We start from the raw sequence: 14478 nt of genomic DNA, 5'->3' as shown, positions 1-14478 counted from the left end.
AAAAGTAGTCTAACATAAAGTAAATGCTGTCATTTGATTATTTTTAATAAACCATGTAACTTGGATGGATTCGACGCTGGCGTGACCACAGTGCACACGTCTGCTGTCGCTCACAGTGGTCCAAGGGACGCTCAGGGAGTTTGTGTGTTCGCTCAGACACATGAAAAATTAGAGGGAACATTGCAAAGAATTCACTTTAATTCAGTATATTAATATAACGCCACACTAACAGCTGTCTCAAGGTGCTTTATATTGCAGAGTAAAGATCTTACATTGTTAGACAGAAACCCTCCAAATCAGAGCAAGCACTTGGCAACAGTGGGACAGAAAAACTCCCTTTCAACAGGAAGAAACCTCCAGCAAAACCAGGCTCAAGGAGGGTGTGATTGGTTGGAAGGATTTGGTTTTTCCTTTGGAATATCCAGGAACTCATATCAGCCTGTGTCATATTATTGAATTATCTTCAAGAAAGGCTGTTCTGACCTTCTGTCGAGTGTTTTTATCACCCGGTGTTGGCTATGGACGGTTTTTATTTTTATACTTTTGTGGTTTCTTTACTGTCTGAATTAAGTTCTCTCAGCATTTGCTTAATTGATTTCTTACATTTTCATTTATCTTAAGTTGAAACGTCAGGACAAGGAAGCCTATAAGAATACATGTAGTAAAAACTACATTTCTACAGGTACGCCGTGTGGAAGACCTCTCTGCTGCTAGCTCAGTGATGCGAGCTCTGAACATTTCTACAATTGCTTCATCTACAGCAGCCTGTCATTGAGCCCAGCTGTTATAGGCATTTCAACTTCTTTTTAAACACCTTCTTGCTAATTTCTTTGATCTTCATTAAGGCAGGGGAAAGCTTTCAGGCACTTTCAGCCCCACCATCACCTGCTTCATCAGACACTCTGTGTGGGTAAGTCCATTCCTGCTAGCTCCAGTACTTGATACCATGAACAGGCTGACATATGCTGAAAATTTAATCTCAATCTTTAATCCTAATCTTTATTGTGTCTCTGTTTACTATAATTACACCTGAGTCACCTGGTGTATAAACACGAATCCCTATTCACACTGCGCTGTGTGATCTGGAGAGAGCAAGATACACACACAATCATGTATTTTGTGTTCATCTGGACTGCTTAGTTTGTATAAGGAGAAACTCTACTGGTGACACTGATGCCACTTACACAGCACACAGCTGGATGCTAAAAACGCTAAACCAAAACTGATCTGTGTTTCTAAACTGTATAAGAAACTGTATAAGAAATGTACAAGAAATAAATAAAGAGTTAATGAATGCTTTAGGCCTGAAATATTCAATAATTTTAAATACAGCAGGTAAAATTAATTTTGAACACGTCACCAGTTTTCTAAGTAGATGTATTTCTAAATGTGCTATCGAGATGAACTTCTCACCAGATGTCGGTAACAACCCATCCAATCCACACATGCAAAGAAATCAAACCTATATTTAATATTTTCAATACTTATTTTACAAGCTGTATGTTGGTTGCAAACTGTGTTAGAGCTCCAAACAGACTTTGCCAGACTAATACAGCTTTGATGTTGCAGATGTCTCATAGATTTAAATTCAGACAGGATTACATCTTATAAAAACCTTTTCCAAATTCATATCAGGTAATGTGAAGAGCTATAAATATGTATCTGCAACAGTTAAAAACATATTTCATCTTTGGGAAAAATTGACTTGATGGTGTGTTACATTAGACACGGAGGATTGGCCATTTTGTAGGTGGCTGCAGTGTTATGATTTTTACATTTATATACAAATGGAAAAGCTAAAGTGAACAAAGGTAAGCAAAATCACAGTCCACTAGTTAAATTCTGTAAATGTATTTTAGTTACTTAATTCCAGTTGGTGTTTACTGGATATTGGGGGCACTTAGACTTTTTGTGGGTTGCCAAAATACCCAGAAACGCTCCAGCGACTTTATACCCATCACATGTTTAACATGAGGTGAAACACAACAAAAAAGGTTTGGGAACCACTGGTTTAATCTTTAACATGTTGTATTTTATCAGTTCACTTTTTTTCACCACATCATTCTAAACCTAAATATGAACGAGTAAATAAAAGTAGTTTACTTACAGTAGTGAGTTGAAGCCTGGCTGGGTGATACTAAGGGTGTACCAGGACAGCACTGGCATCATAGTCTCTGAACTATTCTGGCAATTATTATTATTAAATTTGCTTTTTTTTCCTCTCACACATTTATTTATATGAAAGTTTACAGCCATTAAAAAGCGTGGTTGTTTAGAATTAAGATTGGTCCTTTTCAGTGCAAAGGTAAGTCTACAGTGCATTCCTGACTTTGAATTTGTATAGAAAAAACAAAAGCATTTCCGAAAGTTTAATGCAAAACAATAACTTAAGAAAATTAACTTTTATTCTAAATTGTAGTAGCAATGGAGTTGGCCCTGTTTTCAATCATAATCAAACTGATTAAACTCTGATCTTTATGTGAACAACGAGCCAATAAAACCATCAGCCAGTAAAATAGAGGATTTGGTGCCATCTAGTGATCTGACACTGAATCAACAGAAACTTGAACAGAGCACAAAATCTGGAATAATGGGATATGATCTAATTATGGCAGTTACTAAAAAAGGGAAATGTGTGTGTATATAATGCTTGTTTTTAAAATCAACAGCTGATTTCCATCTCCTCTCCTTTTTCTGAGTTTTTGAACAAGCGAGACAAAAAGACTGAGAGGTGTCACTTTCTCTGCTCGGCTGTCTTGTTGAGTCGGCGCTGTAGCAGGTAGACAAACACAGCAATATTCACGAAAAATTGGATTAAACCTATAGAGGAAATGCCGTAGTTCACATACAGGAAGCCCCCTATAGTAGGTCCCACTGTGCGAAGCAGAGATTGAACAGATGCACACAGTCCCAGCATTGTGCCTGCAAATGAGAACAAGATTAAAACTGGCATTAATTCTTTACACTATTTCACAATAGGTTCACCTGTAGTTTTCTAAACCATTTTATTTGGTATTATTACATTTGATCTTGGAATGCTGGAGTGTCTTTGCTTCTTTAGTTTAAAGCAGCTTTATTCAAATGCAGTCACACATCAAGTGATCTAAAATGAAGCTTTTTAAAAGTCGAGCCTGTCAAACACCATCTGGTTGTAATAAAGTAAAGCGGGATGGTCTCACCTGTGTCAGAGGACGGTACACTCTTGGTGAGCATGCTGTCTGTGATGACATTAAACACACTGAGAGAAAACATCATCGGGAGGATGTTAAAGCAGAACTGCCACACATTCTGTATATATGCCTGTACAGAGAAATATCAGAAATAAACAGTTTTCAGCAAGGGGTTCAATGGCACATTATATTCATTGCTAGGTAATTACGTTTAATAGGGGTTGCTGTCACAGCTGGAGTCCAATGACTACCTGCAGCAGAACTATAATGGGCTGTGCTATTGATTAAGTTTTTGCTCTGGATTTCTATGAGGATTTTTTTTTACCCATATTGTTCATATTGTTTCCTGCCCTCCTTTTAACTGTTTCTTTTTATTCTGTCTTATACTATTGCTCTGACCAACTTTGAAGGACTTTGGTCAACTTTGATGTATTATTATGTGCTATAGAAATAAATTTTGATTTGATTTGATTTGATGACGCTCCCCAATTCAGCTGTGAATCCAAATATCTGTCTTAAGGGGCTTTGGCAGTGTGGCAAAGGGGTTAACTGATAGTGAGGCCTGTTAGGGGCAGCACCATGTACGAAACATGTAATTGTGGCTGTTGTGAGCATGTTAGCATATTGATGTAACAATTCAAAGCTCTGCTATGAATTGATACAGTTTTACCCCCCAGTCACAACTGGTGGTTGCCAACCACTTGGCAACCACCAGTTGTTGGGGAAAATTGAGTATTTCTCGACTAGTTGTGAGTGGTTCACAGTCCATTGGAAGTCCCAGTCATGCAGGCTTAAAGCAGTCACCAAGCACTTGATATCCTCTGGTCACCAAACGCTCTCCATTTAATGTTTGCGACAGACATTTTCACCTTTCACTTTTTCAAGTTAATTAGTTGACATTCCTTCCATGCAAACTATGAGTGGCCGCAGTACTCTAGCAGCAACCAAACCAATCACAAAGAGGTTTCGGCTGCAGCAACCTGTTTGTGACTGATTTCACCCAGTGCCAGCCAGCAATCTCAAGCTGTTGAACAAGCTCTTGGGCGCTTATATGAGCTGCTAAACACCAAGAAACATGAACACATTCATAATAATAAAACAAACAAAAAAACCCTAACAAATTCACACTCGTATACAGATGAACAAGTATTCAAAAAAGTACAAGCACAATATCACAGAGGTTCAATACCAAGCGATAGTAAAAGTTGTAGTAAGATTTACTATAAAAAAAACTCATGGTAAAAAAAAGGGGGGGGGGGGTTAAAACTTTTCATTTTACTTGCATCAAACAATGGAAACAATATATTTTTTTCATCAAGCTAAGACAAGAGTTTTGCTTTTTAAAAAGAAAAGCTATGGATTACTTGAGTGAATACTTTCTCTCTAAGGGGTGTGTGCTTATGTTTTGTGCATACCTGAGCCAGTCCCACAAAAGAGGACACTCCAATGGATAGAAGCAGCAATGAATTGTCAGAGTATCTTGCCGTAAGCCGACCGATCACTCCTCCTTGAATAACCTGAACAAACATCTGGGTTTTACTCATTTCGTCTTGCAGTCTGGTATAATCTTAAGCTCAACCCCCCAACATATCACATACAGTCCATTTGAAAAGTTTTCAGATCCTTTAGAGTTTTCTACAAAAAAAATAAAAAGTGAATCTTTTAGTCAGTGACCACTGGCTTCTTGGTAATCTCTCTGACAAAGACCAGACTACTTAGCTTGGCTATACTGGAATATCTTGGATGACTGTTGGTGGTTCCAAAAGTTCCCCATCTGACAATAAGAGGCTATCACAGGTTGGGTTTTTTTTAGTCTGACAACTGCAAGACCTTAAACAGACCTGTATGTAACTTTCCTAATTCATGAATTCAGCTAATCACAGGTCTAATGAAGTTATCGAAGCATATTGGGGACTGTTGTTTCATGTAGGAACCATCAGAGCTCAACCCCAAGTGTGAGCAAGGATACGTCTGCAAACACGGTGTTTTATTCTTTCAGTTGTTAAAGAAAAAAGAAAAACAAACAAAATACTCCAAAAACCTGTTCCTTAATTTGTCATTTAGTCTAAATTAAACAAGTGAATCATAAGTGAATTTTGGTCTGTAATATAACAAAACGTAGAACACTTGAAAAAGGCTCAAATGTGCCAAATCATTTTGGATTTCAGTCTTACCATTTGGACGATGCCAAAATAGGCCATCAGGTAGCCATTCTGCTCAGGTTGCAGCTTAAAGAACTCCAGTGCAATGATAGAAAACATCACTTGAAAAATGCCTTAGAGCACAAAACAATTTTGTTAGATTTACATATGATTTATGATGACACCATCAAAGTTGGCTTTGTGTCTTTTTGTGGCAATTTAATTTTCTGTTTGCAAAATGTTTTCAGGGCTGCTTAACTTCAGTGCTGACCTAATATGCTGATTTACAACGATACAGTTGTATTTATCTTGAAGTTATTCTTGGTGCCGTTTGTCTAAAGCCTGCTCCTGTAAGGCCGATTGGCTGCTCCTTGCAATTCCAGAAGGTCCAGTTGGGGCTTCTGTGTACTCTGCCTTGTTCTCAAATTATTGTGTTCACAAGGTTTTCACAAAATTTGACCTCTGACCTTTAGGTCAAGGTCTTCAGGATTCAAACTCGTCAGAGCCTTTTAGTAGATACACCTATGGTATCAATTTGAAACTCCTATGTTGCCTTTTTCTCGAGTTATCGCATTCACAAACCTGGGTGTCCATGTTGCCCACCTGCCTGCCCGCCCAGCAGGGTGATGACAAAACCCCATCGAGCCTTTTATAGCTGAGCCATCACAAGAGTATGAAGCCTGAACATTTGGCTCACAGATGTTTGATCAGAATTGTTTAAAATTTTGTCCTGGTTTAACATGAGCATCCACAAATTTAGCTACATATTCATACCAATTTTAATACACATAAATGTAGATGAGCCCGATCAGAACATATCACCATAGGTAACCTCCAAAAACAAAATGGTAAAAAAGAAAAACATTTAAAGAGTGTGCAACTTAAACACAGTGATATTAGGAAGAGACACAACATTTGTATATTGCAAAGGCTTAAACCAAAACATCTTCACACTTTAAGTCTCACCTGATGGCAAACCTGCGACTATCTTGATAATGAAAGTCTGCATCACTGTTGGAAACTTCATCAGCCTTGTAATCTCACTCAGATTGAATACTGACTTTCTTCTGTTGTCATCTGAAGTAAAATCAAAGTGCAAGAGGTACAATTACCAGCTTATTATGTGTTATGTGTTTCTACCAATAAGTCAAGGAAGGGAATGGAAGGAATAACATGTATGTAGAGAAGTCCCAGGGAAATTCCAGGAATGCTGATGCCATTTTCCCGATTGATAGCAGGCAGTGATTTCATATCAGAAAACCCAGCATTATCCGTGAAGTTACCAAATTTACCAGTCTTTGGATAACCTAGACCTAGATGACAATATTAAGAATCCTATAAAACCCTGTACCATGCCTAGAGGCATTAAAGATAATTTTATTGAATCATCACAAGATTAATACCTAATATTGCATATTATGCAATTAAAATATACTCAAGATGTTAAAGAAGAAATGACAGACAGGGAAACACTGAGAGAAAGAAAAACCATTACTTAAAGAAACCCGAATGGTCTTTTCTGGGGAAAGGGTGAATAGTTTTTGATGAGTGTCAAAAAAAAAATTACAGCGTCTACCTATTGTCTGTCCCCCGTTTGCCACGATGAGAATGAAAAAAACAAAACAACAAAAAAAAAAATACACATACTATGATTGCACATTGTTGACCCAAAATGTCTAGAGCAGGGGTGGCCAACTCCAGGCCTCAGGGGCCAATGTCCAGCAGGTTTTAGATATCACTCTGGGTCAACACACCTGAATCAAATGATAAGTTCATTACCAGGCATGTGATTGGCTGCATGCTTAGGTGGCAGTTCACCCATTTGATTCATGTTACAGCAGCTCATGAGTGACTGAAAATGGTGCAATAAAAGTACTTTTAGAAGTACATTTTCCTTACATATATTTATAAATACTTGACTAGGGTTAGGGGTTGCCACCTCATCATGCAGTCAAGTTCTATAGAGTCTCAGGACACTGACCCTCAACGACTGGAGTTTGACACCCCTACTCTAGAGCTTCAAAATGAAACCGGTGCAGAAGTGACTAAAACTGCAGTTCCTCTAGGTACCACTTGAGGAGGATTTCAAAATTGAGTTCATCCTTGAGCATCTGGTTTTGTTCCTGCATGTGGACTAACTCCCACTCGACATTGGGAGGGATCGATAATGTGACGTGATGATAAGATGATTTCTGGGTTGTGTTACACAGACGCTTATACAGATGAGATTTCATTTCATTTTTTAAGCAGTCCATGTTTTTTTCTTTTGTTCTCTACATCAACTTGGTCAAATTAGATCTGAACGCCTTTGTTTCTATGGTATCCTGCTAACAACACATCACAAGCTTTGATGTCAAAACATTCCATACCATGGTTTGGATTAGTTGCAACCAAAAAGTGACTCTCTCCAAACATCTTTAAAAAAAATTATTACCTTTTTTCTTTTTTAAATACATCTATATGGACAAGAATGGCACATTGCAATTTTAAGCACATTTGAGTATGTAATTATGGAAGATGCTACAGTAACACAACATCAGCGACTCAGCGGTATTCTGATAATAGTCTACCTGGATTATTACATGGAATTTTGAGGACTGGCATCAATGGTTTGCTATGAGATTATCCAAAATGCAAAAGAAAGAAAAAAAAAGTAAGAGCAGAGTCATAATTTTTTAAAGAAAAAAAATAAAAACTATGTTTGAGTGCAGCTGAGAGTGACAAAATCCAGCTGAGTAATTTTTATGTGTGCAAAGAAGACAGCTGGATTCAAATCACCAGCTCATCCCTGTTGTCGTGATCATGAACCCAAGGCCACTTTGTACAGACTTCCCAGACAGCTGAGAACATTAGGTTGAAAAGAAGTAGGCATGTCTTACCTGTAGTGTTGCCTCTGGTTGTTTCAGCTTTTGTATTTTTTGGGATGAACTTTAAAACCAACAGCAAGCTGAAGGCACTCCCTGCAGCACCAAAACATGCAGTAAACTTCTCCCTGAGAAATACAAAGTAAAAGTGCTGTATGGGGGACACTTTTGGGAAACACACACAATGACTGTCATTTCCATGTTTCATAAAAGCGGAATATTCTAACCTAAGCCAAAATGTCTTCCTAAACAAGAGATTTTTTTTTTTATTTCCTTTGGCTCTGTCAAAGAGTCAATGGTTGCTCAGGTTGGTTTCACACCAGTGCTGCTGTTAATGATACACACTGTGACACTAACCCATAGAGTTTGCTCAGCTGTCCGCCTAATGTGGAGCCAACTATCATACCGATGCCAAAACACAGACCAAGCTTGGATAAGGCGTCGGCCCGTTTCTCAGGTTTTGTAAGGTCTGTAACGACCATTTGTGATGCTGCAGACAGAGGTGGGACAAAGAAAAAAATCAAGTGAAATTTTATTCAGGATAAATAAAAGTAAAATTTAGAATAAATCTGAATAAATGTAAAAATAGTTCAGCCACATTGTTAGCAAAGGATAAAAAAACGGTAGGTTTGATGCTCACCAGGGAGAACATGCATAAAGATTGTGGGGATTTTATGGATGAACAACATGGCTGGAGTGTCTGCTGTGGCCAGCAGCAGAAAGAAGACAACAGTTGAAGCACATGCCAGGGACAAAGCTGTCCGTGCCCCAAATAGATCTGCAAACCTGCCAAAAAACCAGACCCTACAGTCACATTTTTCTGCACTGTGTTCCTACTGTTGGCAAACAGTAAAGAGCAATGTCCAAGCAAAAAATAGCGAACAGAAACTCACCTTCCAAACATTGGGCCCCCGAGCAGCTGAATAACTCCAACTGTAGTTTGCAAATAACCAAACCACAACGTGTCAAAGCCGAGCTTCTTTGCCAAATACTATAGAGAGTAACATAAGTAAGTAAGTGACCGTTATTTTTTTGTGACAAGTGGTCACAAAAGTAAAAGAGTAAAATAAATAAGGAAATTAAACACCATAAAAACAATACAAAAACAATTTAAGATCAAAATGAAAATAAAAATCATTAAAAGTATCAAAGAAAAGCCTGATTAAACTAAAAAAGATTCTTAACTGGTTTTAGAAAGAGTCCACAGAGTCAGCTAAAGTTAACTGTTGTGAGAGACTGCTCTAAATCTCTGCCCTTTCGTATGTGGAACGACCAGCAGATTCTGAGCCTGTGATCAAAGCCTACGAGCAGAGGTGTGCTTGGTAGAAGATAGGGCAAACTGTCCGGAGCCTGCCCATTAAGTGCTCTGTATGTGAAAACAAAAATTTCATAACAAATTGTAGAATCTACTGAGAGCCACTTTAAAGAATATAAAATGGTAGTGATTTGAGCTCGGCTGCTGAATGTGTTAATAGTCTTATTACAGTTCCCTTGCTTTATTGCTTTCGAAAGACATTAATGAGAATTTACCCAAGCCAGAAAACAAGGTATTACAGTAATCTAAGTGCAATGATGCAAATGCATGACTGATTTTCTCCATATCCACCAAAGAGACCACATGTTGCAATTCAGAAATGTTCCATAAATTAGAAAAAACAGGAAAAAGACTCCCCTGGTAAGACAGATTTTACTGCCAAAACCCAGAGAAGAATCAAATATTACACCAAGACTTTAAACACTGGATTTAACTGTTGAACAAAATGAATTAAGACCAGTTTAAGACGAGGTAATTGTTAGAGAACCAATCACTAAACAGTGGACTATCCAGCTGTTGGAGCTTAAAAGACATGTACAACTGAATGTCATTAGCATAGAAGTGATAATCATAGAAGTGACCCTGAATCCTCCCTTAGTTATGCTGCAATAGACGTAGGCTGCCGGGGATTCCCATGATGCATTGAGTTTTTCCTTTCCAGTCACCTTTCTCACTCACTATGTGTTAATAGACATCTCTGCATTGAATCATATCTGTTATTAATCTCTGTCTCTCTTCCACAGCATGTCTTTATCCTGTTTTCCTTCTCTCACCCCAACCGGTCGCAGCAGATGGCCGCCCCTCCCTGAGCCTGGTTCTGCCGGAGGTTTCTTCCTGTTAAAAGGGAGTTTTTCCTTCCCACTGTCACCAAAGTGCTTGCTCATAGGGGGTCATATGATTGTTGGGCTTTTCTCTGTATCTACTGTACAATATAAAGCACCTTGAGGCGACTTTTGTTGTGATTTGGCGCTATATAAATAAAATTGAATTGAATTGAATAATGAGTGTCAGAAAATAACTTGTGTCTTGAGAGACACAATAAAAGTACATCCTTGTTTATGCCAGTCAAGAGTCCGCATTCAAGGCCTTCCTTTACTTTTTATTGATTCATACACTCTAGAAGAACTGTGAACTAATACCCAGCCAACACACCTAGGCCAACATCGGGTAGATGTGGGTGAACTGTGGGGGTGTGTGGGCAGGGCAAACCCACAATCATCCCACCCAAGCCCCAAGTGGGTGTGCTCACACATGGACCACAGCAGTTTTGCCCTTTAGGGCCCTTGTATGAGTTTTCTAAGGGTAAGTTCACTTTGTGTACTGATGTTGTGGGGAAAATTTGCTACTGCTGGAAATGTGCTTAAGTCGGCCAGCAGGGCCAACCTCTAATATCAGTATGACCTTCATTTCTTTTCTACAGAACCATGTGCCAAAACACATCTCACTTCTGCAGGGATCGTTTGGTGCAAATATTTTTTACTTTGAAACCCTTTGGCTGGCTTGCTTACCTAATTCTGTGTGGGTTATCTCACAATTTAAATGGATTGTTTTGCTGTACAGTGCAGGAACACTGTCACTGTGGCACTCACCTGGGCGGGGTAGAGCTGCTACCAGTTCAAACTCTAACTTCTTTTTATAAGATATCTTTAGCAGCAGAGTCATGTCATGTAAACTGGAAAGTGGTGACAGAAAAAGTGCTAAATGCCACGTGAATCAATTTGATTTAAATGGTTTGCATTGTGTTGCAGGTGAACACTGGCCTTATTTGAGGAAGGTGGTGCTGCTGGTGTTAGAGTTGGTGGAGGCATTTGGTGGCAGAAATGAGTGTCCTGCTATGCCTTTTTGTTTTATCATACATTTATCTCAGCTTTGAGTTCAGAGTTGGGAAGATTTTACGTCACAGAATGAGAAGTTTTACAGTCTCTTATGCTTACTGCACTGTGACTAAACTATGACTAAATGATGTGTTAGCTTATATTTTTAGATGATTATTATGAAATTTAAATTTCTGCCAGTTTCCTGCTGCTTCTTTTCCAAAATCCTTAATATCCATTTTAAAACATGATTATTTCCATTATGCCACATACATGTAGTTCTATTTAATCTATCACATTTAAAAGCTTATAGTTAAAAGGCGTTTTGATGCTTCCAATCATGCAATTTTGATTCCTGTTTCATGTGTGATAAGTGTATGTCTGTGAAGGTTCTCAGTCATCCAGGTCATCGTAGTCTAAGGAGCTTGGAAAGAAAAGCGTCTGGACTTCTTAAAGTTGCTTGAAGACGTTTCACCTCTCATCCGAGAAGCTTCTTCAGTTCTAAGGTCAAATGGCCGAGAGTCCCAGATTTAAACCCAGTGGGAGTATCCCCCCAAAGAGGGACAAAGGACCCCCTGGTGATCCTCTAATCACATGAGCCAAGGTGTGAAAGCGGGTGTGGGACCTAATCAGCCAGGGTTTCGGGTGAGCTCATTGTTAAACCTGTCCCCACCCTATCATGTGAATTCCTGAGGTCAGATGGCCCCGAATGTGAGTGGGCGTTAAGGCGTCTGGGAAGGGATCTCAAAACTGGATTATAGATGGCAGACAATTGGTGTCGTAAACCACCGCCTCTGTTCAAAGATGGTCGCTCACAGTGGACATAGATCTCCAGTTTTGAGATCCCTTCCCAGACGCCTTAACGCCCACTCACATTCGGGGCCATCTGACCTCAGGAATTCACATGATAGGGTGGGGCCAGGTTTAACAATGAGCTCACCCGAAACCCTGGCTGATTAGGTCCCACACCCGCTTTCACACCTTGGCTCATGTGATTAGAGCATCACCAGGGGGTCCTTTGTCCCTCTTTGGGGGGATACTCCCACTGGGTTTAAATCTGGGACTCTCGGCCATTTGACCTTAGAACTGAAGAAGCTTCTCGGATGAGAGGTGAAACGTCTTCAAGCAACTTTAAGAAGTCCAGACGCTTTTCTTTCCAAGCTCCTTAGACTGTGATAAGTGTACCAAAAACTACAAATTTGTGCCCCTGGAAAGACAATAAAACATTAACTCATGTAAAAGTGGCCTTTCTATGTGGAGCTTGCATGTTCTCCCTGTGTTTTCTCTCTAGCTTCCTTCAACAGTCCAAAGAAATGCATGGGGTTCGGTTAACTGGTGATTCTAAATTTGCCACAGCTGGGAATGTGAGTGACCCAAATTGGAATAACTGGAAGAAAATACATGGGTAGTAATCGATAATGCATTTCTATACTGCAGATTTGTTTTGTGTATCCAAAACTGTTGACTAACTTTATGTTTTTCGATCACTGCAGTGGAACTAAATTTTCAATATCTGTTCTTAAGTATGAAATTTAGTAAAGATCCTAAGATTTAGCAATAAATCGTGACGTGAAATGTCTTCAAGCAACTTAAAGAAGTCCAGACGCTTTTCTTTCCAAGCTCCTTAGATTTAGCAATAAAATACAACACTTTGCTACATGTACATACTGGCATAGTTCTCATCCATACAAAGTATAAATACTGCCTATGTTCCTGAACAGCCACATATCTGCTGCTTTAACAAAGTGAATTTCCCAACTCTGGGACTAAAAATGTCATCTTGTCACAGTGATTAAGCACATTTCAAAGCAGGATGCTTCACTGTGTTTTCACACTGATATTCAATGATATGAATACCCCTTCTCCAGTGTTTACTATAAGTGTATGTAATAGCTACTGTTAGTGTTTCATATAAGACCAGTGGTCATTCTTGCACTCTTAATTAAAACGAGATTGTCCGCCATAGCTGATATCAACGTCAGTAAATCCAGCCTCAATCATAGCTGTGCCCACTTCAGGGAATATAGGGATATTTCAGCTTCTTCTTCTTCCCATGTCACATACTCACAGGGGTTACGGAGAACTGTAAAAACATCCAGGTGATATCCAAAGCGGCGATGAGATACACAGCGTAAATTGTTGTCATCCTCTGTGAATCGTCTGCGACGTTTGAGGAAACAGAGGCTTTGTCCGTTTCCTCGTTTCTTTCACCTCTTCGACTCATTTTTGCTCCTTGCTGACAACAGCTGTAAAAAAAACTTAATGTGTACTCTCTTCAACAAAAGTAAACTGGCAGACAAAAACGTCCTTTGATCTAGCGACCTTTTGCACAAATTGTAAGCCAACCGGTACTCTGGTTGTACTTTGGAACATGAAGGCGTTACCAAGTTTGACGTTAGTCAGTTATGAAGATAGTTTCCGGTCTTTACATTGTTTGGTCATCGGTACAGGCGGACCTATCGCTGCCTTTATCTACGTATCAGACAGAGCAGTTGCTAAAAAAACAGCAATGGGCACGTAAACTTCTATGAAAGAAAATCCTCAGGAAGTTTGTACAGTGATGCTTTCAGGAACTCCTTCTAGGCTCGTACATTAAAGCATTTTCAACATCTCTCATCTTCCCTGTCTCGTTTCGAGCATAACATTGATGTTGTTTTTTTTATTATGATACAAAACAGCATATCACATGTCAAAACTGTAAGATTTTTTTATTCAAAAATATATATTTGGGTTAAATTTGTTTCTCGCTTTTTATAGCATTACAGTTATTCAACAGTTAAGAGCCTCGTTTTTGTGTTTTATCATTTTATACTGTGCCAGTGTTTCAGTGAGAAACAGGTCTGTTGGAATATCTGCAGAATGGTTTTTGACATTCTCTTGTTGAAATTTGTGGAAATTGAGCTCCCAGTGCCATTCAAATGTGTTGTTTTATACATCATTGAGTTTGAAGTGGGAGGAAACTCCTGATTGTTATTGCCATTAAAAAATGAAAAACAAAAACATATCTATGAGAGCTTTTTGCACATTAACATTTGAGCCACTAACTTAGTGCCCATAATTGTGTGATCTATTATAAGCATCAAAATATCAGGTTTCTCATCATGTCTATCAAGAGATCATCTTTACAGAACAGCTTGCAATTGTTTACATTTTAGTGTCACATTTTAGCATCAT

The 14478-nt window shown here is 38.8% G+C and overlaps 1 protein-coding gene across 1 annotated transcript; it reads right to left on the bottom strand.

Moving 5' to 3' along the window:
* Positions 1-223: 223 nt before the first annotated feature.
* On the bottom strand, positions 224-13837 carry slc22a18 (solute carrier family 22 member 18). Its single transcript, XM_063480439.1, has 10 exons — positions 13373-13837; positions 9069-9166; positions 8816-8961; positions 8533-8665; positions 8191-8303; positions 6278-6388; positions 5345-5445; positions 4586-4687; positions 3180-3300; positions 224-2922 (listed from the first exon to the last, which is right to left on the bottom strand). Exons 1-10 carry the CDS (start codon positions 13526-13528, stop codon positions 2735-2737), a joined length of 1269 nt encoding a protein of 422 aa, XP_063336509.1. The 5' UTR covers positions 13529-13837; the 3' UTR covers positions 224-2734.
* Between the last annotated feature and the right edge of the window lie 641 nt (positions 13838-14478).

Source organism: Pelmatolapia mariae, linkage group LG1, assembly GCF_036321145.2.
Source record: "Pelmatolapia mariae isolate MD_Pm_ZW linkage group LG1, Pm_UMD_F_2, whole genome shotgun sequence".
Classification (NCBI taxonomy): domain Eukaryota; kingdom Metazoa; phylum Chordata; class Actinopteri; order Cichliformes; family Cichlidae; genus Pelmatolapia; species Pelmatolapia mariae.
Note: the sequence above shows the minus strand (reverse complement) of the source record. Positions and strands in the feature narration are given on the sequence as shown.

Coding starts and splice junctions, on each gene's coding strand:
- slc22a18 (XM_063480439.1), bottom strand. CDS start 13,528: ATGAGTCGAAGAGGTGAAAGAAACGAGGAAACGGACAAAGCCTCTGTT. Junction 5,446..6,277: donor AGTCGCAGGTTTGCCATCAG/GTGAGACTTAAA, acceptor TTGTGCTCTAAG/GCATTTTTCAAGTGATGTTT. Junction 4,688..5,344: donor ATTTTGGCATCGTCCAAATG/GTAAGACTGAAA, acceptor ATGTTTGTTCAG/GTTATTCAAGGAGGAGTGAT.